Source organism: Trachurus trachurus, assembly GCF_905171665.1.
Source record: "Trachurus trachurus genome assembly, chromosome: 14".
Taxonomy (NCBI): Eukaryota; Metazoa; Chordata; class Actinopteri; order Carangiformes; family Carangidae; genus Trachurus; species Trachurus trachurus.
This window is the reverse complement of record NC_139903.1, coordinates 20,322,168-20,347,757: the sequence shown is the minus strand read 5'-3', so window position 1 is coordinate 20,347,757 and position 25,590 is coordinate 20,322,168. Positions and strand designations below refer to the sequence as shown.

At 41.0% G+C, this 25,590-nt stretch overlaps 1 protein-coding gene across 2 annotated transcripts in view; it reads left to right on the top strand.

The window, feature by feature from the left end:
* The first annotated feature begins 4,491 nt into the window (after positions 1-4,491).
* The window catches only part of rad51d (RAD51 paralog D), a 30,862-nt gene continuing 9,763 nt past the window's right edge, over positions 4,492-25,590 (top strand). For both annotated transcript variants that reach the window (XM_083986833.1, XM_083986832.1), the window contains exons 1-9: positions 4,492-4,808; positions 4,896-4,957; positions 13,934-14,052; positions 20,133-20,214; positions 20,409-20,543; positions 21,871-21,966; positions 22,108-22,198; positions 23,759-23,829; positions 24,415-24,582. In XM_083986833.1, the coding sequence (XP_083842959.1) occupies positions 4,727-4,808; positions 4,896-4,957; positions 13,934-14,052; positions 20,133-20,214; positions 20,409-20,543; positions 21,871-21,966; positions 22,108-22,198; positions 23,759-23,829; positions 24,415-24,582 (906 nt within the window). In that variant the 5' untranslated portion in view covers positions 4,492-4,726. The remainder of the gene's footprint in view (positions 4,809-4,895; positions 4,958-13,933; positions 14,053-20,132; positions 20,215-20,408; positions 20,544-21,870; positions 21,967-22,107; positions 22,199-23,758; positions 23,830-24,414; positions 24,583-25,590) is intronic.

Sequence of the window (25,590 nt, the reverse complement as noted above, 5' to 3'; positions counted from 1 at the left end):
TACTGTACATTAAGCTTCATTTCTCTGAGGTCATTATGTCACCTAATAGCCAGCCTTTACTATTACAGGAGCCCAAAGTCTCAGAGTGAGGACAACCTGATGTACCTCACGGGAACAGTTAGACTCCCATTTTATAGTTTTTCATCTTCTCTTGTATTGATCAGAGGCCATAATAAAAACAGATGTCCCAATAATATTGCATCCGGTCTCTGTTAAGAGCAGTCGTCGTCTTGGCCGCATCATCAGGGTCATACAAGCATAGACGACACTGAAAGGAGAGTGGAGATCATCAACAGTCTGAAAGCATCAGACAGGCCACAGCTTTGACTGTGGAGAAATCAAATCGAGCAGGAGCAAGTACAGCCGAGGAGAGGTCAAAGAAGACATTCACATCTGACCCCACAGGTCAAAGCACCTTTACTATCTCTGAGAGTGACTCTCACAAACATTGGTCCAGACGTTAATGTTCCCTGGAGGAAGAATTTAATGAATTCAGTGACTTTTCCTCCTGCACCACCAGCAGCCTGACATTTGTGGTGCAGAGTCAAATGTCTTGACAGCTGTTGAATGGAGCACTGTGTAATCTGGTGCTGGTTTTTCATCATCAGGTAAAACTAAAACTTCCACTACAGTGAGTTTACAGTGAGCATGTCAACCTCACCACGTGGTTGGACTTGGTCTTTTTATTACGTTCATGGCTTTAGGGATATTTCTCAAGACATCAAATTCCCATACAGGTACAGTAAGGGGTCTTTCCTGACCCTTTACGGGGGGTCCAGGACAGGTAATCCTTTTAATGTACTACAGAGACCCAGTCCCAGTGTCAATCCCAGTCAGTCTGTGAGGGCTTAACGCCATTCTATTGTCAAATAACTGTGGAAATGAGGATTCTCTAGGAGACTTTCATGCCCTTCATGCACACACTTCGAAAGTCCACATTTCTGCAGTCTTTGCCTGAGGAAATCACCAAAAGCTGATGGCACTGTGACATTTAGCAGCATAAAAAACTGTAAACAATGACAAAATAAAAAAGATGATATTAGAAAAATTGTCAACAAACAAGTATGGAAATAAAACCCCAAACATTAGCTTTACAAGAAAAAAGAAGTTTATGTTGATGATTCATGAGCCAGAACCAAATGCACCTGACCTGTGATGACATAATGATGAATCCCAATTATGTTGTATTGTTTTCAGACAGGAGGTGAGGGCCCTCGTTTTGTCTTGTTTAGGATCCCTCAAAGACTCTCTCAGAGATTTTATTTATAATGTTCATTTCATACACAGAGGCAAAATAGATAATAATAAACGAACAGCGCAATAAAGCACAATACAATTCATAAAAAGAGTCATAGTGCAGTTAGGAGCAGCAATTAAAAGCAGAGGTGAACATAAAAGTCTTTAGCCTGCTGATAATGGTGTCAAAAGCTGGGGCTCATCTTCCAGCTGTGTGCAGCATAGTCAGTGAACACAGCTTCAGTTTGTTTTGACCATAAGAACAGAGCGGCCTGGTCCCAGGTGAGCTGTGTGGTCCAGAGGCTCTACAGTGTGGATATATTCAGGCCCTCAGGGATTTATAAGAATATTTTTGAAGCATGTTGTTTGAGACAGAGGTGGTTGTTATGGTTGTCTCGGTTGAGAAGCAGTTTTTTGAGTGAGCTGTAACTGCTGCTTTTCTGGGACGGCCTGAGAAAACACTATTGCATTACTCTGACACACAGGAAATTAAAGCTTGAACAACTTTTGTTCAAACCTAACCCAAAACTTTGACATGATTGTATCCTGTAATTGATGCCACATTTTTAAGATGATAATTGGGTGAATTTGTCATCGATTCGATGTGGCAGTTAAAATTTAAATCAGTCAATAATAACACCATGATTTTTGACTTGGTTTTTTTAGGCTTCAAAGAAAAGGAATCAAGATGTGCAACAGCTTTCAGCCTGTAATTGGCATTTGGCTTCTGAAACACAGCGTCAAAGAGTCTTGGCAGTGATGAGTATCTATTCTACGAGAGAGTTCTGACACCATTCCTTCAAAAAAGAAAAAACAATAATTTGTAGGTTTCCTGCTAATGATACCTGACACTGTCTCAGACACCAGTCTCTGTGAAATTGGGTTGAAATGTGTTGTCGGCGGTGGCCCGGTCTATGTTGTGTTGTTGTGCCAAAAACACGGCTTTGTGTGAGTGAGGCTGACTTTGACTAGCCTGATGCATCAGCCGCTTATTTCATTACATTTCAAAAAGCGTCTGAACCTGAGCCATAGGGATTCGTTTGCTTCCGGGAGGCGGTTGCTTACATTTGCTTCAACTAATCGCTGCTGCTTGGTGGTCACGTGTGCTATACACCGGTTAAGCTCATAGGTTAATCTTGAGCGCTTGAGTTCAACGTCATCGCCTTCACTTACCCGTCTGTTCGCTGATTGGTCCGTCCGCTCTGGCGGACGGAGCAAACCGAAACGCATTGCTAGTGTCCTGACTACATTGTTGAGGCAAATGAAATTTGCCGGAACCAGTAGGCGGCGCTAGCCTGGCTAGACTTTGACAGCGCTACCTACATTTCATGGAAAAGGGACTGAGCTGTTATTTACTCTCTGGGGTTGAAATGATGGATCACAAGGTTGTTTGTTGTTGTTTTTTAGTGTGTTTTTTTTTTAACTGCAGCATGTGTTATTATTTGCACTCACTAAAGATGGTGAGGGTGGAGTAGAGGTGGCGCTGCCACTTTAGTTATCGACCTGAAGCCCAGGGGGTCTGTGAACTCACCTGCTGAGGAGAGTCTTTCAGGATTTCCATCCTTTTCTTTGTTTCTGCACCTAAAATGAATGACTTTAACAGAGATTCAATTGTGTTTGAAAGTTTCAATGAATCCTTTGCCACATGATTTCCAGCTCCTGGTAACATTTTGTGTGACTGACATTTGCTTCTGAGTCATTAACAGCACTACAGCCAAGCAGAAAAATGGGCTGCAGAAAACTGCCTTTCACTCTGTTAATGGCCAAGTCAACAGGCTCCAATTGCCCTGTTTTGATGTGAACATGAGTTCATATCTCAGTTGCTGAGGAGAGCGTGGAAGGAATGACTCGCTTCAACCTTTTCTCTTTTTTTCCCCACTGCCATTACTGACCCATGTGTTTTTCACACCACTTCATGGACCACGGATCTGTATGTGAGGGGTTTGATTTTATTTTAGGAACATTGTGTATGATGTGTTGTGAGTTTATCCAAACGAATGTACGGAATAGAATAAAATAATGGACTGTCTAACACCTTCAATAATGGAGAGTACGGAGCAGCTGGATTTGACTAAAAACATCATAAGCAGAACTTCATACCTCATATGCAGGAACAGTCAGATGATTAACACAGTATCAGCTCTTTATCCATAGCTCTAATATGATTCACTCGGCTATAATTATATTAGCATATTAATGGTTATTGTAGGATTCTTTATTGATCCCTGAGAGAATCACAATTTCTCTTTTGCCATTTTCTTCCACAGGGTGTCAGATCAAATAAATCTTACTATATTTGTTAAGTAGGCTACATTTTGTGAAATGTAGCTAGATGTGCAGAACAGCAGAATCAGTGCAGCCAATTATGAAACAGAGATTATGAAAGCAATAAAATAATAAAAGGAAGAAGAAAAATATCGAAGTATAGCACACAGATTTGAGTGTGGACTCAGAGGTCGAACCAAAGTCAGTGACTTTTTGAGATATGGTGAAGGATCAGTAACTAACTGGGTTTATGATTTTAATATCCTGTTTGAAGTGTCCTCAGCATCCAAAGTGCCACTCCCACACCTGAGATAACACAGAGTTTGGGCCTTATTCAACAAACAATAGCCTACTTGTCTAGAAACCTTTTGTGCCAGAGATAGTCTGTATAGCCTACAACTCGTACAATTGTAGGAGCCATTTGTAATGGTTTTCAACACTTTGTAGGCCTATTGCATTCTACAGTTGATTATTTTTATTTTTATTTTATTTCACATTTCAACGACCTTAAATGTTGAATTAAATCTGTGTTTTCAGATCTTTATTTGTTTGTGTAGGCTATGTGTCTTTTTGTGTTTGGACATATTTGCAAGGCTTTTCGTATTTGACACAATCAAATCAGTCTTTGTTGGTGAAAAAACAACAAAAAATCTGTGATTTAGTGTTTGTAGTTTTAGGCCTACTGACTCTGGGGAAGTTGGCTAGTTGTTTTAATTACAAGTTAATTTCAATTTTCTAAAGAGATTCAGACGTTGAAATGGATGTAGCCTATAATAAAATGACATCAACATGTAAATCAACATAAAGTCAACAATATAATTGAGGTAAGTAAGTAAGTAGTAGTAGGTAGGCTAAGTAAAAATAAGGAACAAGAACAATCGGGGCAGTTCACTACATTACCCTACAAACACTGCGAGCGCGCTTTACTAGTACGGCAAGCAGGAAGAGGACATTTAAGCCTTCGCATGCACACTGGTTCAAACAGAGAGACTTTCATACTTGTACAGTCAACGGGGAAAGTTTCCTGGATATGTTGGTTTGTCTTTGTCGAGTGGTCTGCGTTTTGCCTTCGTCAATTTAGGAAGCAGATTCAAACCTAAAGACTACAACGACCACACAGGAAGAAAAAAGTTAGCCGCGCAACTTAGCCGCTAAAAGCTAAAAACAACCGTTGCACAGCCAGTTCACCCTCTTGTATCAGCTACTTGATAACGATGTAAAAACCATGGTCGTCCTGAGAGAGGGGATGTGTCCTGGACTGGATGAGGACGTAGTGCGGGACCTGCGCGCTGCCGACATCAAGACAGGTCAGTGTGATTGTTATTTACGTGTGTGCGTGCGCGTGTGTGTGTGTTGACATGACACCTGACTTGTAGCATCTGTGTTTTTCCCAGTGGAGGACTTGGTCTCATCAGACATCGAAGAACTTGCACAGAAATGTTCTGTATCTTACAAGGTAAGTGTTTATGCATTAATTAAATCACACCTCTTTTACACTGTGCATGTCAAAGTACTGTAGATACTACTATAGGGATCAACCTGTGTTCAGTAGCTACAGCCACATTTGCTCTATATACAGCCCACTACAAGTACAGTGCTATTCATTTAAGCCCCTTGAACTAAACATGTTCCCTCAATAGTCACATTTCCATTATCTCCTTGGAATAATTCAAATTCATATCTGTCTGTTGTGATGTGTAGACAAAAAAACACCCACATTTTACACTTTGCCGTGTAGAGTGGGAGGTTTAGGTTTAGGACCTGACCAATATCATGTTGATCTCAGACACACTTTCACCCACATGCAGCGTAAGTTTCTCATTGTGTAAGGGTTTTGCTTGAGGTGGCCTTTAATTAAAAAGAAGGCCACGCTTAATATAATGTAAGCAGACCTCCCACTCTGTGTGGTCGCCAGTGTTGCCTTGACCTGAGAGGTCAGTTAGTTTAGAAGTCATGCAAATTGTTTCACAGCAGTGGTTCAGCTCAAGGTTGAAGATTACATTTGCTCCCTATTCTTCTCTGTGTATTTTTTTTTTTTTACTGAATTTTACCCACTCAGCAAGTACAGCTAGAATAGATAGGCTAATCATTTTTCATATAGAGCACAACTGTATGGCCTAATGTATGGCCAGCCCTGGACAAATGAACATTTCTGACAGACTTCTGATAAGAAGTAGCCTACATATAGAAAAACATTTTAGCTTGCTACTTTTCATTGTGGGATGCAAAAAAAAAGTGTAGGCACCCTTTTACTTGAAATCACTCTCAACTTGATTTAGGCTAACTGTAAGGCCTTAATAGACCTGTAAACGCTTTACATGCAGGTCAAGAATTGTCAGATGTGGCAGGGAGACTTATAATGTTGTAACCCTCAACAATCATGGGCTTGTCAAAGCACCTGCCTGAAGAGCTGAGAATGAAGCTAAATGATGGCTGCAAAGCACAAGAGCCTGTTAAAAAAGTATTAAAGCTGGAAACCTCCACAGTCTGAAATGGCAGTGAGAAATGGCAGCAATGATGAACTGTGGAAGCCGACACAATATCTGGACTTTTGAGATAATCCTGCGCGTCTGCCTGACAGAAAGGCAGAGTGACTCCATAGGGGCGAGAGTAGTGAGAGTGGTAAACAGTGTTTACATGAAGGAGTCATCGGAAAAAGGGAGCCACACAGCTGCAACCTCATCACAAGAGTCAACATCTGAAGTGTTCAAAGCAACATCTGGATTAGACAGAGTCAATTTAGAAAGAAGTGCTGTTGATACAGTAGATAAAGTTCAAACTGAGTTTCTTTGGTCACAATCATAAGATGGGTGTTTGGAGAAAATATTAGAGAAGATTGAGATTCTCTCAGACTGTATGGATGTAGGGCTGACACCTGAATAATCCTGCACAGCCTGGATGCTGCTTAGAGAGGGGCAACAAAACTTTGCATTGAGTCCCCAGACACAGATTTATTTGTTTTTGCAATCCAATGGTACCATGAATTACTGTAGCTAACTCTTACTTCATCACTGGTGTGGGTTATAGGAATTTACAACCTCACCAATTTGCTGGCAAGGGGAAAATGACCTGTTGGCAATCACTGTTTGCTAATTAGTCCTGATGTATAAACATTTACCACTGCCAACAGGATGGATGGGAGGCAGAGGAGGTGCCAGTCACAACATGGCATCTTCCAGCCCCAGCTACCATTACACATCTCATCAAATAGCTGCAATAAGACCTACTGCATGTTATATATATTATACTGTTCCTGGTCTGAAAATCTCATCTGCTCCACAATGTGTCTGTGTGGAGCAGATGAAGAGGTTTGTGGAAATGTCAGCAAGGGACATCTGGTGGGTGGGAATTGATGAAGAAGATGATGATGATAGAAATCCTTCAATTTACTAAAAGTATTAGCATACATACTGAAATTCACATTCATGGAAGATTCTGGGATTTTGTTGGCACCATGGAGATTGTACAGTGTCATGTGTTTTTTGTTGACACTTGGTCTTCATTTAATTATATTGGAAGGAAAGAAAATACAAGTGACATTTTGTAAATGGCCAAAATGTATATAGGCCTAAATTTGAAATTACAATTTCTTTTTACCAGCAAAATCAAAAGCTATTATGTATATTGAAAGGTTTATTTGTAAAACATCTTGCAAAAGGGTGTTAAGACATTAGTAACATACTAATTAACGTAATCACAAGTAAAAAGAGGACTTTCTGTTAATTTGATTTCATAAAACTATTGATTGTAACCATTGTAGCGGAATTCAATGGTGCAAATTAGGTTAAAAATGCCAAATTTGAGAGAGAAATATAAAAAAAAATAGTCTGGAAAAACTTTCCAAAAATTAACATTCCAAAATCATGGAAATACATTGCCCCTGCAAAAATGGTGTTTTATGTACATCGTAATCAGAGTGTAAAGAAGCAATAAACAAAACAACTTTTTTTTTACCCATTAGGAAAACTGAAAGAGTCCTGGCTGGCTCAGCCACAGTGTCCTTCATTATCAGACTGAGGCCACAAAGAGAGGCCAGCTCTTTCAGTTTTAATCTTTCTTTCTGTGAGAAGAGGAGAGAGCTGAGATCATGGAAGAACTTCTGCCAAACCCAGTACTGACCTTATAGGCAGATAAAAGAAAACATGTTTTTTCATATATAATGAACAGTGCTTTTCACTGAGGTTTTTTGAACATATGAGCACAAATAATCAGGAAGGAGACATGGAGGGGCCTTTTTAGATAAAAGTGTATCTGTGAATAATTGTGTGGGTGGACAGGGCACTGAGGGCCACTCAGGCATTCTTTGTAAAAAGATGACAGAGATTTTCAGTCATGAGCACGTCCTCTGTGGTCAGAGTGTCAGTACATGCAATCCAGACACGTATAGAAAATGAAAAAAAGAAAGAAACTCAACAAAGTCTCCACACTCAATGCACATTTTCTCTTCAGACATATAGTAAAAGTTTTCTTTGACTGCAGACCTCCATGCACTATATGTGTAAAAGTTTCAGGAGTCACATAGCGTACCTCTTTGACCGAGGTGACTGGAGTTGAAAGTGTTGGAGTTATCGCACAGAGTGAATGAAAGGTTTATTTTCCCACATGAGATCATTTGTTTTTTTGCATATTCCCATCACAGTCTGTAGCAGGTTCAGGTTCATGTGTGTGCCTGAGCGAGACTTCCTGACCTGCTTGTTCAGCCTGTGGGCATCCCCAGAGCTGATAACCAGCATCCCTCTGGTCAGGCACACTCCTGCTGATTGGAGCCATTGTTGAGCACACACACAACGGGAAGGGGGTCAGTTCTAGGTCATCTGTGCCGACACACTTGCTCGACTGCGGCAGCCTCTTCCACTTTAATTAAAGCCGAACAAAGGAAGGTTTTTTTTAATATACAAAAACACACCCATCCTATTAGGCCACATCCAAAATTGGGGCACCAAAATTCCCACTAATTGAGACCCAACAGATTTGTCTTAATTCACAAAGTAAATTTCCTCTATTGGACTTGAACACAGCACAGAGTCCTCTCTGCTCAGAAGGAAGTACTGTACTAATCAAGACTGTGAGTCAGCTAAACAGCATTAAGTGCTCTTCCACAGAAAGCTGACCATCCAACATTTTAATATTTGCTCCCTCTGATCCTCCTACAGAACATCCCAGCATGAGTCTGGACAGTCAGAAGCTGTGTGTTCTCATGCGGTCCACTGGCATCACACTGTAGCCTCCAGTGGGATGCATTTGTTGTTTTCCTGCAGTGTGGAAGCTATGAACTCCAAACAGACAATCACATGCTTGTATACTAAAAGCAGAAAACCATATGACTGGATTGGTCATTAACTTGTGATGTCATTATAGAGTAGCTTTCACCAAATAGACAATGATAACATGCAGTAGAGAAGATGGGTGGCATCTTACATATCATTGAAACGGTTCAATAGTTCATTGTTTAAAGGGATAGTTCAACATTTTGGCAAATTCGCCTATTGCCATAATCCCTATAGTCATAGGAGAAGGTTCATTACCTTTAATAATCGGTGCATGTTGTTTTGAGATCCATGGGGCAGAGACGTGAGCTGCTGCTGGAGGTGCAGGTCCCCTGTCCCTTATCAAACTCATCAAATACACAATCCAACAACTCCAAAACGCTCTGGTGGACAAGCTGTGACCTGCACATTTTATTTATTTATTTATTTCGGACATGTTAATTGAATCAGACTTCATCACACACAATTTAATTTACACAATACAAGCAACATGACTACCATGAGATAGTCATGTATAATTATATAACATTACGACACACAAAGCGATACTCTGAACTACTTGCGCTTTTGAAGTCACTCCACCAAGCAGCCATGTCTGGAATGTAGTTGCGGCTGCATTTGCTTCAAAAACAACTCTGTCTCATAATGTTACATTGTTATTTCATAGCGTGGTGAATGTGCAGGTCACAACTTGTCCACCAGAGTGTTTTGGAGTTGTTGGAATTGTGTATTTGATGAGTGTGATGAGGGACAGTGGACCAGTACTGTTCACCTCCATTGTGTTTGCTGAGCCCCGCAGAGCTCAAAACAACATGCACTGATAATTAAATGTAACAAACCTACTCCTAGACTATAGTGATTAGAATTTGCCAAAATGTTGAACTATCACTTTAACCACATGGAGAATTTAAATGTATTCATAGAGTTAATCAACAACAGAGCGCAGAAATTCATACAGTGGCAACTGCTGTGACATTAACAGTTTGTTGTGTAGGTTATTATATGAATGCACTTGGAATTACACTTTGTTTTCATCGTCGGCTATTTTATTTACATAAATGCAAAAATATGAGACATTCATATTCTCCAACAACCAAACACTATGTTTGGTCAGGGATGCCCGTGCCTGAAAATGTCCATCCCCACTTAGTGGTGGAGTGCAGTGGTTCGTGGTGGCCTCGCTGTGATGACACCATCTACAGGACTGTTGGCTCCAACCACACCTCCGTCACCTGAGCTGTTAGATCAGGAGGACACATTTTCTGCCAATTAAAGACACACACCTCTGACCCATGCTATTGCTCCGATGGCTGGTACAGCCCACCAGCTAATGATCAAACATGGTTTTATGTGACATGGGGGTTGTTAGCAGGATGCCCACATACCACATTTGCTCGGATATACTGTATTTATGTAGGTGCCCCCAAAGTGCAGGAAGAGTATACAGTATGTCCATTAAAGTCTCATGTTCATGTTGAAAACATAGTCCCCTGTGTAAGATTGAATATGAAAACTGATCAGTTACTGGCCACTGCCTGGGATCTTATGATGGGTTGACATGTTTTTGTATTTCTCTTCCTTTATGAATAAGACGGCAACAGGTATTTGATTTGATCTGCAGCCGTTCCTTCGTTTACTGGAACGTGGACCTCTTGCTGTTTTTAAATAACGACAGGGAGATGAAGCCGTGTCCAGAGCTTTGAAACCCCCCAGCCAGTTGTGTGGAGACAGGCTTCATTTCTTTGGTCGTCAAGTGTTCACAGCAAGAACCACTGAGCGCAATCCAAACGTAGAGATGCTCCTGCTTTCTCTACCTCCTCTTCCCATTTTTTTTTTTTTTTTGGAGCCACAGATCAGGAGAAAATTAACTTTTTTTGCAACAAACTGTCAAGATCTCGCATCATATAATATTGATGATGTGCTGTTTGTTGGGTCTTCTTGAACCAAACAAAAATGTCCCTTTTATGTTTTAAGAATATGATTTGTTGTCCAAGGCGCCTCTGTAGCAACACAACACTTATGCTGCTGACAATGCACCACAATGTTGTGAAACATTTTACCTTGATCAAAAAAAATTACAGCTCTTGTGATTTAGATATTGCATTTGGCCCTGTTGTGATTTTGGTTACATAGAAAATTAATTGTGCAGCAGTACTTTCCAAGGACAGAGATCTGGAGAGACCAGTAAAGATAGTATGTCTTTGCTTCATAATACTATCACTTTTATTAATAATTTAACTGTTTTTGGAGGGGGGCATGGATAATAATAATTACTATTTTACAAGTTCATATCACAAATTCATACTTTACTTAATTGCTGCTGTGTTTTGATCCATTGGTGTTCCTTGTTATGTGTTATAGAGGATATTTGATGATAGTTTCTCTGTGACTGTGGTTTTGTTGTCCTGGTGAGTTTGGATCCCTGTCTAGATCAATCACAATTATTGATCTAGATTAACAATGACTCATATTGCCCCTGTCTCTGTGTGTCTGTTTGGATATAGTAGTCTGCTCATAGAGAATAAAGGGAAGGTTCGTGTATCTCAACTCAACAAGAACAATTTTCGGATGCTTTGTTTAATTGGGCAACAAATGCGACACTTAGTGTGCTTGTCTAACTGAATTGAGTTAACTTTATCTCCATTACAACAGAGTGTGAGTCTGCTTGTTTAGGTAATTAAAACGTCAAACAGAAGAACTATGTATAGTGGGGAGATATCAAATAAAAGTATTCCCACAGTGAAGAGCTTTGCTTGGCTGCTGGCTCCTTCTAGACACAATACCAACATTTCAGACTGGATATTCAATTTTTCAACGTTTCAGACTCACAGAATTTACTGTTCCTCCCCTTGCATTGTCAAAACCAAAACATTACTCCATTACATAATCGATTTTCCATCAACAAAATTGATCAAAGATTCATCATTCATCCAAGTTATCAAGTGAAAATATATCTAAAATACCAAAACTTGTTTCTCCAAAACGTTTCTGCTGCTTGTTGTTGTTTTTATATTGTTGAGAATATGTAAGTGTAAAATTGAAGAATGGAGGATTTCAGGAGACTTTCAGGAGAACTTTTTGATGGACCTTCAAGCTGTGCAGTTAGATGTTCTTTTCTCTCTAATGGCAGAGCGTAGGTGTGTGTCAGAATGTGTGAGAGGCAGTGGACAGCCAATATTGTCATTATTGTTTATGCAGTTTTGTGCAAGAGTTGGAGGAAGAGGGGAAAAAAACAAACAAAGGAGACGAAAGAAAGGGTGACAAAAAATTATGAGCATTTTCTCTAAAATTCAATTTATTCATATATGTGTTGTGTACACACACTGATACTAACACATACATACTGGAGGACGCCTGACTAAAGACATGTGACTAACAACAATAGCAATGACTGAGTTGCAGCCAACAGCAAAATCACAAACCAGCAGTTTATGATGAGCCAAGTGCCCATGCACAGTAATTTCTTACCAGATATTGCCCACATTTGTTATTGGAACAGAAAAGTGGGAACCACAGCTCCTGAAAAATACAGTTGCGGTTATGTTTTTCCAAAGTTAAGTTTCCAAACTCAGTCCAGGAACATCTCATGAGTTGGAGGAGATTCATTTTTTCCAACACAATTTTCTGTACTTCTTAGCAAAGTATCATATCTTCTTTTTTTTTATCCGTATAAAAATCCGGTATATCTTTGAATTCATGTTTAAATCAAACTCTGAATGAAAATCAATGACAAACATAATTGTTACCGTACTTATTACAGTATAGCTAATATTCAGTCTAAATGAATGCTTTGATATGAATAGCATGAATTAATCAAACATGCCTAAACCAGTGTCACACAATCAGTTATAATGTTTTGTGTCTTTATTGAACCAAACCCATTCCATATTATTCACAGTGCTGATGGAAAGGTGAAGTGAAAGTTAACATTTAGTGGTCGAGTCTACTACAGGAACCTCAGAGCTGCACATTGGTCAGGAGGAGGCACCGTTCTTCCTGCAGCAGCTTCAGCTCAGTCGTATTCTCGGATCGTCCGCTGTGAGCGTCTCTCCTCGGGTCATTCTCAGGTCTGAGGTCTGGCTGTGCCTGGGGGTGGATTTTTCTTTATCTGAAGTCATTATGTTGCAGATTTACTTTGAATTTCAGGGTCCTGCTGCGTCACCCAGCTCCTACTGACCTTCAGCAGGTAGACAACCACCCTGATATTATTCTAAACTTGGTCATTCATTTCCCCCCTCAATAAAGCCGAGGCCCCTGATAATGACGCTTCCTCTGCCTGGTATGCAGTGCTCTTTTTGTACCGTTTCATCCGTCCATAAAACATTATTTAGCAGAAGAGCAGCAGTTCACTGTGGTCCATCCAGCTTTGTGAGAACCAGCCTCAGCTCTCACTGACGTCTTTGTTACGTTGGTGATCATTCTCTAGTGTAAAGATTGTTCTTTGAAGTCGTATCAGCTGGAGAGTCGCCACAGAACTAAGTCATCTTCATTTATAGACGGGTTGTGTGACTGTGGAATGATTATTATACAATATAAACACTCTGAGATTACTCTGCAACCAACCTAGCTTCATGCAAATCAACAATTCCTTCAAATCTGGTCTCACTGACAGGAGTAACCCCCAACTCCTTTTGAAGTAATTGGCCTTAAAGCTTACACCTTCTTGTCTACAGGATATCTTGGTAGCGCCTCGACTTAACTTCCTCATATTTGGTACAAACCTTCACAGGTGGTCAAAGGTCAAACGTCACAGTCACGGACTCACGGTAACTTCACAAAAGACATTTTGGTCTGGAATGCAATATCTTTGTTTGAGGAAATTTCTTTGACTTAAGTAAACACTCACTCAAGGACGAGCAGACAGGATTCTGGTGGCAAAGGTCAAGGTCACAGCAAACATTGCAAATATGACTATTTCACACAAATGGTTATTATGACTCTGGATAATTAGTTTAGTTCAGTTAGTTGAATTTGGCAAACCTTATACAAATGAGTAAAGGGTTCACTTGCTTCTTTTTGCCACTGTAGCTTCAGTATTAATGCCAAAACACAACCAAAATGTTACCTTGTTGTGTACAAATCTGGGATTACTGGCCAATCAGTGCACCTGTTATGTGGCAGATTCTTGCATGAGCCTCATGCGTGGTCGTGTTTTTGCATTTCAGGCTCTGTTTGCCATTCGCCGAGTGCTGCTGGCCCAACACGCAGCGTTCCCCGTGTCTGGTGCTGATCTGTACGAGGAACTATTGAGTTCAACAGCCATCCTCTCCACTGGAAATCCCAGGTAAAGACAATTGTGCACACACAGCAGAGCACAGTGCCTTGTCTCCCAGGGGCTGGGGGGGGGGATTAACAGTGGGCTCAGTGCCACAAGAGCTTAGTAGAGGGTTCACCTCCAAAATCAAATATGTATTACTTACAGCTCTCCACATATTGAATTAAACGACACTTTCCTGAATTCATTTGAGAGGCAGAAGTGAGTTTGAGATGTTTGCTTAAGCATATAGTGGCCACTTGAGCAGTGCCCCAATAAAATCTCAGTAAAGGTTCTGTTATGTTTGGCAGAGGTTAAACCAATGGCTGAACAAGTTATTTCAAATACTAGTCCAGGTTAATTTGTGCTAAAACAACCTGTAAATGAAGGAGGACATAGTTTTCTTTCTAGTTTGAAGGAACCAGTGCAGACCCTGCATGATCACGGGATGATGTGAAATCAATAGTATTGTACATTACCAAAGATGTTTGTAACCAGGATCCTCTGCATCGATCCATTTTATCAAACTAAAATCTTTTCAGTGTTGTTACAATCAAATTTGCATCGAACGGCGCCAGCGTCATATGCATCTGCAGTATGGCTGCTGTAGTTAAAAATACAGCAGAGCGTTTCAGAAATGGCCCGTGTGCTACATTCATGCACCGAGGAAACATCTCAGCAGCTGAATCTCACCCCTTTGCTCGTTGTTCCATTTGGCTCATGAACGCAGCCCTAAAGTGGCTTCTGATATATCAGCTGCATTTACTTGGCCTCCAGCTTGACTACTCTCGAAAACAGAAAAAACAAACACCAATGCCTAGTCCTTTTAAAGCATTTTTCGCGGTATGTCAGAAAATCAAAATTTAATGACTTCCAAGAAACCAAAAATTCCCCACTGATACCAGCATGGCGTTGTGTTACAGCAGTACTTACAGATAACCTGTAAAACAGAGACACAGCGGCACTGGTAACACTAGATTGAGTTATCTGTATACGGCCACAGCACAAAGCATGGCAGATAAATATTTCACTTTTAGGAGGGAGATATTCTTGAGCCAGGACACAGACTGCTCTGGACAAATCTGTGAAATGGGCCCTCGTGGCATAATTTATAGGACGGTACTTTTTCTGCAGTTAAACTCACTGTTTCAGCATAATTAATGACCACAGGTGTTTTTTTTTCTCTCTCTCTCTCTCCATGGCTCTTTTGGTGGTTTTCATGAATTAGTTAATGCTTTGGATTAGTGATATGAAACTGAATCAGCCGTGTGAGTGGAGCCGGTGCCATTTGTGTGTGTCTTGGTTGCGCTCTGCTGGTGAAAAAGTGAAGTGATGACTGATGCTCTCTGCTGTCCAGTCAGTTCGGTCGGCGTGCGTGAGGAAACGAGCATTTAGTTTCCTGTTTATTAGGGACAACCACTGAAAAATAAAACAGCTATGCAGTAGATTAGATTTGTATAAAGATGATAAAGTTGTATGGTTGGCTGGTGGTTAAAGAGGCAGACCTGTCATGCTGCTTAAGTTATAGGCCTACACGTCAAGAAATCTGAACATTATATCATTCATGCTGTAGGATTTTTTGCAGGGACACGCACTAGACTGGATTAGTTTTAGCTATTAGTTAAAGGTAGGAAGTATTTAGTAGGAGCAGATGCTCTTAAAGACTTTAATCTGTTGATATGCAAAAGGATACTTCCTGTTCTCCTCACTAATGGATGCTGAGTGTCAAACAAGTTTTCTCGGCCGGTCACTGAGTCATTGAGCTGGTTGTAGAAAAACATGATTTATTATCATAGAAGACAAGTGTTATCTTCTTCTGTTTGAGAGGAGATGTCAGCCTGAATGAAATGATGCAAGTATTTTTGTATTTACATTTTCTTCATCACGCTCCTTGAAGACATAAGTGTAGACTTTTCCTACCTGGAGCCCTGAAGGCCTTTTTAACAACACTTCCTTTTCTTTTTCTAGCTGTTTGATATAGGCACTGTGAATGCGAGTCTCTTCAGCCCAGAGGATGATGAAAAGAACTTAATGGACCTAATACCTTTTTTTATTTTTTTTATTTTATTTCATCCAGCTAATAGAAATGTCAAAATGTAATCAAAAAAGCTCAAAGAAACCCTTTTCTGCTCTATCCTAATGAAATAAATGAATGTGTTTTTGAAGCCTCGCTCTTGGCATGAGAGGGAATCCTTTCCTGGACTGTCAGGAAGTTTTAGCCCTCTAGATGCATGAACTGAATTCTCAGTATTACGCCCACAACAGTAGCTGCCTCATTAGATTTCAAGAAGTATCGATGTCTGTGTGTGAGAGCAGGAAAACACTCCCAACACATACATGATGCAACAAAGCCAAAGTGGCATAGTAATTGATTATGAATGATAAATGGCATTCATATAAATATGCACCACGCAAACAATAAGAAAAAGAACCAACATGGCTGCCATGGTAATTTTTCATACAAACAGGATGAATGATGAGGGTTGATCATTTCAGCAGCGTGTGTGTCATGTAGCATTGTGATAGTATAATGTCACGATCATATTACTGTATAATGGCATGTGTTAGGCTACTGTAGCGATGCTTAGTTGTGATTTAGTGATAAGATTCAGCCTCAAATCCAGACAGTCACTTCAAACCTCTTCTGTCGCAGCCTTCTCATGAGGGATTCAGCTTTGAAGCTCAGTGTTAGTGGCTCTCATCGGCCCACAGCCACTCAGAGCTGCAACACACACAAGTATCCCAGCCTCCTTAAGTAAGATGCTTATTACTCCCACCGCTTCTTTAAAGGGGATTTGTTAGGGTTTTATATATTTTTTGTCCTATCCTGTTACCATGTCAGGTGTCTGTTGGTGAATATGAGTCAAGATGCTCACTGAAAGACAAAATTAGGGCCAGACTGATGGGACTGATGGTGATAGTAGAAAGTAAAAAAACAATCTGCTAATATTCCTCATGTGTACATAAACACACATTTTGCAATGATCCCTAAAGTATGACCCACATACTTGTGACAAATATGTACTGGAGACTCAACATTCTACTGTTGAACAATAAATAACTTTTATTATTTGAAATGGCCTCAGTGCAAACTCTTAAAATAAATAAAAATGTAGAAAAAGGGCAAAAGCCTGTAATGAATAATTACACAAGTTCTTTTCACAAGCTCCTGTCACTCCCACAGTGCCGTGTGAAGTAACCCCATATAAATAAGAGATCAACCAATGCAAGGACATTGTTTCTATATTAAACCCAGACAGTTTGCAGTTCGCCTGCAAGTTTGAAAGCACAAAATAAGTGTTCTCATCGGTTCTTACAGTATCAGCCCACGCATTCCCTGATACTGATAGAAGGGCTCAGATCAGATGATTAAATCAGCTGGACGATTAATTGGTTGGGCCTTTATGCAGACGCATTTGACAAGATGACATTTCTTGTTAAGAATGATCATGAGAAGTGAATCTAACTGTTTGGTTTTTGTCGTCTATAAATCAATAAATCACAGTGAAGCTTCCAGAAGCTGTGAGCTCATTGGACACATTGGCTAAAACTGACTTTTCCAGACAGAGGCTGAGCCTAGTGGCTACATCAAGGGCCAGTATAAGATAAATAGAGGGTTTTTTCTTTTTTTTTTTACTTATAAATTATGTAAAGCTATGCCAGCAGAGTCCCAGAATAAAACATAAACGTGGAAATGTGCACAATGTGTCTCTTTTGAATTATTATCCTGGTGCTGGGTTTGGCAAGGGAAAGTAAATATCTTTGTGTGAAAGAATGTAAAATTGTCTTGTGCTCTGTGTCGGTGGAGAAAACCCGACTCAACAGCACAGTCCGAGCCTTTCCCACTGCTTCACTCCAATCATACCCCAAGATGAAGACCTTTAGGTTCAAGGACTGCACAATATTTTGATCTCTCTGATGAGAGCAGTCCATGGGGGGATTCTGTATCTGTGGCTCCTCAAGGGCAAACTCTTTCATCCTTCTGAGCCCTTACAGTAAAGTCTTACAGTGCAACCTGATGTTTTCATCAATGGCGCAATCCTCTCTGCACCATTGTCACAGGGCTGCAATAATGCAAGTATGTCCGTCCCCGCCAATTCTCCTCTTCACAATCACACTGTGTGTGCGATGAGAACCACTATCAACCAACCACAGGCTCCCAATGATGCTTAACCTTCAAGCTGAAGGACGACTGCTCTATAGATTTAACTGTAACGCTGTCACATCCATCATCACACATACTGGCAAAGATAATGCGATTTCACAAACTGTGCACATCACCGACGGGAATGTCGGGTAATCAACAATTTCCAATAGTGACAGATCAGATGGTTGGAGCGTCATGACAACACAACAGTTTGTGCACTTGTGCATCTGGTGCACAGAATTTCCCCTTATGCTGATGTGAATAGAAATACAAGTGTTTTGATAAAGTAAACCAGTAGGATGAGATGTGATTGAATGTGATTCATTGTTTCTTTTTTTTTTATTATTCATTGCGTAGTTTCTTCTGGTGTAAAAGCATAAAAAGAGCAAAACACTGGGGTGAAGGAGGTCACCTATAAATGACCTGATGGCGGGACGCCTGGAAGATTTACCTGTGCTGCAACAAAGAACCTATAACAAGACTGACAAGGCTATTAATCTACGCACAGGCCAGTCTTCAGTCAGCATATCCTGTCATTAAAATGGATAAAATACGCTCCTGGGCTTCTGCAGGAGATGGAGGCAGTTGCGTCTGCTCTCAGCACGGAGAACAGTTTGTTGTAACTGGCCTCAGCTGGAGTGGTTGAATGATGGGAGAGAAAAGATGACGTAATAAAAAAAAGGAAAAACAGAAATGGGGAATTCATTCAGTTTACAACTCATGAAACTTCAGTTGTGTTAATAACAGACGGTTGTAGATGGTGCAGCTCATCACCTTGTTCAGCTGCATTGACTGGAGGTTCAAGCTAGAAAAAGCCAATACTGCAGATCAATGTGGCAGCTCTGCCAAAGGACGAGCCTCCCCTTGATGATTACCACTGCCTACATATGTGTTGGATATGTCTCAGTTGTAAACTTGGGAAAGTTTGGGTTTCTGGACCCAACATACCTTTTTTTCCCTCCAAATCTAAATTAGCCAGCAAACAAATGACTTGATTTGTTAATTGGTAACTTTCTTAAATTTCAGGCTGGACAAAGTAACAAACAAAACAAATCTACTGAAAAGAAAACATCAACATAACCTGCCCAAAACAAAAAAAAACAAACGGACAACAAAATGATCTCCCTGCCCCACAGCTCCAAAGTGACCAGAAAGGGAAAAAAAGGCAGTCAAAGCCAACAAATTCTCAAATTATTACAAAGCATGTGGACGATAAACAAGTGTGTGTCTTTCCCGGTCCTGCTCGGCTGCACCTTCTGGGCAGACGTCTGAAATGGCCAATCAGCTGCTGGTCCCAACACATAATAACACAAAATAAATACAAAGAAAGAAAGAAAAAAAAGCAAACAAAGCAGGATACAGTCTCTAAATTTTTCTCAATTATCCTGTGATATTTCTCACAGAAAGTGAAAACTTTGATCTAACCAGTGTAAGGAGGATTCATCCTCTGGGGATCATGGATATAACAGGAAGCCATAGTATCCACAGAAATCCTACTATCTACACAGGTCACTGCAGTGCAACTGTCCCAGTAGTTAATGTGTTTAATAAGAGAAGTAACAATGCATTTAACACTTTTTTTTGCTGGTATCTTTTAGATAAGCATTAAAGATCTTCCATATAGACACACCCATTAGACTTGTAAATACCCCCCCACACCCACCCAACACAAATACACACACCCCTCTCCGAAAACATGAAAAAGCCAACTACTTTATAAAAATTCAATTTGAAAGACGCAGCCGGTGGCTGGGCTCGATAAGAGCCAGTCAAACAGCAACTGAAATTAGAAATTGGCCAAACATTTTAATACTAGACTGGGACCTAATGCAAGCTGTGTGTTTGTGTGTGTTTTGTTTACCCAACTGCAGTTTTTTTGTTGGACCTACAGATGCACTTGGACCTAATAGTTTATTACATGGGATGGCAGCGGTGAGTAATGAATTGTACTTGTTTCTTGCAGCTTAGATAAACTGCTGGATTCAGGGCTGTATACTGGGGAGATAACAGAGCTGTCAGGAGGCCCAGGAAGTGGCAAATCTCAGGTGAGCATTTCCTTCCTCCCTCCCTCCATCACTGATAATTTCACCCTCATAAATTCCCTCTTTTTAGAATTCCCCCTTCTCCTGTAGAATAAGAAAATGAACTCTGGATGGAGTAATACTATATTGTAGTTTAACCAATGTGCAATTATCCGTGCTATCTTAAATATTCTCTGTGTGCTTGTCCCGTCTTCCAGGTGTGTTTTGGTGTCGCCGTGCACATCTCACACCACCTGAAACAGAGTGTAATATACATCGATACGACAGGTGGGCTGACTGCCGCCCGACTGCTTCAGATGCTACAAGCTGAAACCAGCAACACAGAAGAGCAGGTGTGTTGACGGGAACTGAGCACACTGAACAAAAATATAAATGCAAGACTTTTGTTTTTGCTCCCATTTTTCATGAGCTGAACTCAAGGATCTAAAACTTTTTCTATGTACACAAAGGTCTATTTCTCTCAAATATTGTTCACAAATCTGTCTAAATCTGTGTTAGTGAGCACTTCTCCTTTGCTGGGGGGGTCAGAAAACCAGTCAGTATCTGGTGTGACCATTTGCAGCACATCTCCTTCGCATAGAGTTGATCAGGTTGTTGATTGAGGCCTGTGGAGTGTTGGTCCACTCCTCTTCAATGGCTGTGAAGTTGCTGAATATTGGCAGGAACTGGAACCCGCTGTCGTATACGCCGATCCAGAGCATCCCAAACACGCTCAATGGGTGACGTGTCCGGTGAGTATGCTGGCCAGTGGCCACGCAAGAACTGGGATGTTTGCAGCTTCCAGGAATTTTGTACAGATCCTTGCAACATGGGGCCGTGCATTATCATGCTGCAACATGAGGTGATGGTCGTGGATGAATGGCACAACAATGGGCCTCAGGATCTCGTCACGGTATCTCTGTGCATTCAAAATGCCATCAATAAAATGCACCTGTGTTCGTTGTCCATAACATACGCCTGCTCATACCATAACCCCACTGCCACCATGGGCCACTCGATCCACAACGTTGACATCAGCAAACCGCTTACCCACACAACACCATACACGCTGTCAGCCATCTGCCCTGAACAGTGAAAACCGAGATTCTTCCGTGAAGAGAACATCTCTCCAAGTGCCAGACGCCATCGAATGTGGTGGTCCTGGGCTGGTGTGGTTACACGTGGTCTGTGGTTGTGAGGCCGGTTGGATGTACTGCCAAATACTCTGAAAGACCTTTGGAGAAGGTTTATGGTAGAGAAATGAACATTCAATTCACAGGCAACAGCTCTGGTGGACATTCCTGCAGTCAGCATGCCAATTGCACGCTCCCTCCAAACTTGCGACATCTGTGGCATTGTGCTGTGTCATAAAACTGAACATTTTTAGAGCTGCCTTTTATTGTGGCCAGCCTAATGCACACCTGTACAATAATCATGCTGTCTAATCAGCATCTTGATATGCCACACCTGTGAGGTGGATGGGTGAAGTGCTCAACACAGATTTAACCAGATTTGTGAACAATATTTGAGAGAAATAGACCTTTTTGTGTTCATAGAAGAAGTTTTAGATCTTTGAGTTCAGCTCCTTAAAAATGGGAGCAAAAACAAAAGTGTTGTGTTGATATTTTTGTTCAGTGATGTGTAATGTGGAATAATACAAAAGAACACCATGTCTTACAGATGGGAGCTCTTCAGAGGATCCATGTCTTTCGCTTGTTTGACGTCTTCTCCTTACTCGACTGTCTGCACGGTCTTTGCAGCAGTGGGCTTCAGCAGGTTCATTTCCAGTTCATCTTGTTTTAGTTTTTTTCCTTTTTTTTATTTAAAATACACCAACAATCCGTTTGCGCCTTGGGAACCTTTTGAGAAAGACAGATCAGATTTCCTGCAATCTAATTTTGTCATATTTTGTATTAGGCATCTGTTGGCGGGGGCTCTGCGAAGGCGGTGATTGTGGACTCTGTGTCAGCTGTTATCTCCCCTCTACTGGGAAGCAAACAAAATGAAGGTGATATATCTTTGTGTTAGTTCTTCTTAGTTCGTTTTACCTGAGGCTACATACACCTGTCATGAATCCATGTACAAAGAAAGGTATAGGCTTCCCACACATTTAAGGCTAAGTGAGCAAGAGTCATAACAAGAAATGTGCAGAAATAATTAATGAAGTTCTATACACTACATGAAAGGTGCATTTTGGTCCAAAACTACCTTTAAGTCCGAGGTACTTTCCTTCAGGAAATAAAAGGCTACTGTGGGTCTATGTAGTCGGTGTTTACACCACAGCCTAAAATCTCTGAAACATTATGCAAATCGGTGAGACCTTAGTGTTGTGGGTCACCCATCCCAATTCTTGCTTGATATGATATTCTACATAAATGCTGAGCGAAGCCTGCTCCTTGTTGTCAGTCCATCTGTAGTGCACTTTCTGCTGGGACTCCACCCCCAGCCACAAGCTTTTAAACATGACAGGTGAATTAAAGTGCAGCCATGATTCAACCTGTCGGAGGTTTTCAACACTGCAGACCACACCCCTCAGTTTGACCTACTGAGCAGGGACCTTTTTGGGGGGTAAATCAATTACCCCCGGAACCTAATTCAGACCTCGGTTCCTGCTGGCAAAATACACAGCATCCTGGTTCCTGGGGTAAGTTCCTGCTGTCAAAATGAGGCTTCAAGGTTGTTTTTGAAAGATATACTATAAGAGGTATACAGTATGGAAGCAGCTTATTTCGCTCCACAACTGAACAGAACAGAAAGCACAAAAAAACAGCAATAATCAAAAGACTGAATGGGCTCAGTTCATTAGATAATGTTGTAATACGGATATGAAATAGTTGCCTGTTAACTATTAATGTCAGAAACACTTAATTATTAAAAAGGCTGCACCTCGGAGTATGAGGTTTCTGAATCAGCTGGGTTTTGACCTCGACCTCACGTTAATCTGTGATTCAGTCACATTTGAACCTGAGAATAGAAGTCAGGACTCCTGTTCTCCTCCAGCTGGTCACATCCTCTCAGGTAAATCTGCAGCTCACGTCTCAGCGGACCGTGCTGCCCGGCAGTCAGTCGCAGGCCGGGGCAGTGACCGGCACATCACCCCGAGCAAACGGATTATCATTCTGTGCAGACGGCAGACATCTGAGATTACAAAAATAACCCGAAGATGACACTCGGTGCGGGACGAGGGGGTAAAATTAGCATTTTGATATTGGGGTTTCGTAAGTAGGGATGTTACGCAACTGAGTCACAGATGGTCCAAAGTAATTCTGGGGTTACTGAGGTCCTGATCTGGGATAGTTATATGCTAATACTGATTCAAAGCAGGTTTTGAGTGTGTGATATGTTCATACAGCACTCAGCTGTTGAAATGCTGTTTATGATTTTTCAATTTACTGCAGGAAATTGTTTGCCATTATGTTTAGCATATAATGCCAAGCATATTTACCGTGTTCGCTGTGTGACATTGGCACTTGGGGCGCCCACCACAGCAGTGTGTGAGTCAACCATAACACTTGATAGTACTCTGCACACAGATTCAACTTCTCTCCACAACTTCCTGTGCCTCCAGGGATGTCCTTGATGATACAAGTGGCAGGAGTTCTGAAGACGCTGGCGAAGGACTTCAATGCTGCCGTTTTAGTAAGGACGACACAGCCCTTTGACGTGCGCTGCTCGGGATGCAAGATGCATTTCCAGTGTCAATCTTAAACTCCCCACAAACCCTCTCCACCCTCTCCTCTTGTTATTGCTGTAAGACCTGAAGTGAAAACCAAGCAATTTTCCTTCCTTTTTGTTCGGGTGAGAAAGCAAAACCAAGATGAGTAACACAACTTTATTCTTCTCTGACAATTGAAGGTGTAAAACAAAAACACCTTTTGTTAGTTTAGGTGTATGACTGGAGGATATAATTATGTGTAAAAAAAAAAAAAACTGAAGCAATCGCATTAAAAAAGCATGCACCAAAGAAAATCTGATTTCACCTCAGATCATCAAGTCATTTGAAGTGAGATAAAGATAATTTGACGGCAGTTTGATGTCCCATTTGATTAAAAGTGGGACAGTCTGCTCGTCCTACTTATTTTCTCTCCTCTCCTCCTCTCTGGAAAGCTACACTACATCATAAAACACAATGTAGAAACAGTGGGATAATCCCACGGGAACAACAACAACAAAAAAAAAAAAAAACAGCTAAAAACTAAACATGATGGTGTCTGGGCTCTGCAGGTGACAAACCATGTAACAAGAGGCAGCAGCGGGGAGTTGCAGCCAGGCCTGGGCGTGTCGTGGAGTCACATCCCGAGGACCAGAGTCCTCCTGGAGCGGGCAGAGCAGGCCGCGGCCGCCAGCCGCTCCGGTTTGCGCTCTGCGACCCTGATCAAGTCTTCCAGACGGGTAGGACAAGCTCATCATCTGCTGCAGCTCTGTATTGATTCTGTTAACCGTTGTTTCATCGAGGGAACAACGTCTGGTTGAAATAGAGAGTCTGAAGTTGTGTTTGCTCTTTTTAAAAAAAAAACAGCTCTGGTTTGATAAAGACAGTCTTCATTTCATTTCAACAGCAGCTTCCAGCAAGAAAAATATCTTGTCACTCTAATTCACAAAGACAGGCTGTAACAAGAAAATGTGTCTCCTTCTGGTTGAGATACAGGACAATGCTGTTTACCCAAAAAACAATTCCACTGACATTCATACAGTCATCCATCTACAAGATGTGACACACTACAGAGAACTGACTGAGCACTCAACTATAAAACTCTTAACTAAGATTTCTTGCTAGTGAAGTTTATATTTTCTAAAAGGCGCCTCTGGCTGCAGTTTGGAGCTTAGTGCAGACCTAAAGCGTAATTACTGCTCATTAAAACTTGTTTCTTCAGTGCTTTACTACCATCACAAACATTTTGTAATAAACAAACAACTTTTTTCTTCTTGTACAATATTGTTTTAAAAGTCTTGTACTCATATCTGATTGTGTAAACGCACTACTTTCTTAAATTTCCCATATCTTACACTTTACCTGTGTTTTATTTTGAAGGTTTGATTAGAAAGAGTCATAATTTGTGGTTTTAAGATCTATAAACTATGAGTTTCCATATTGTTGAGTGTACTCCTCACCTCCTCTCTTAGGCGTCTCTCTGGAGCGCTAGTAATAACAGGTCAATGTCAGCCAATCACAAGAGAGGAGGCCCTGGGCCTCTCTCCTGACTGGCTGAGTAGAGTAATTGAAATTAGGGCTGCAACTAACAATTATTTTAAAGGTGTTCAGAACAGAAAATTGAATTTGATCCACTATGGGTCTTAAAATTAGTGTAATCACTCATCTGTCAGACGATGTAGCTCAAACTTTGTGCAGAATTCTATTTTCGAGTAAAAGTGGGGTAGTTTTCTTCCACATTGGATAAT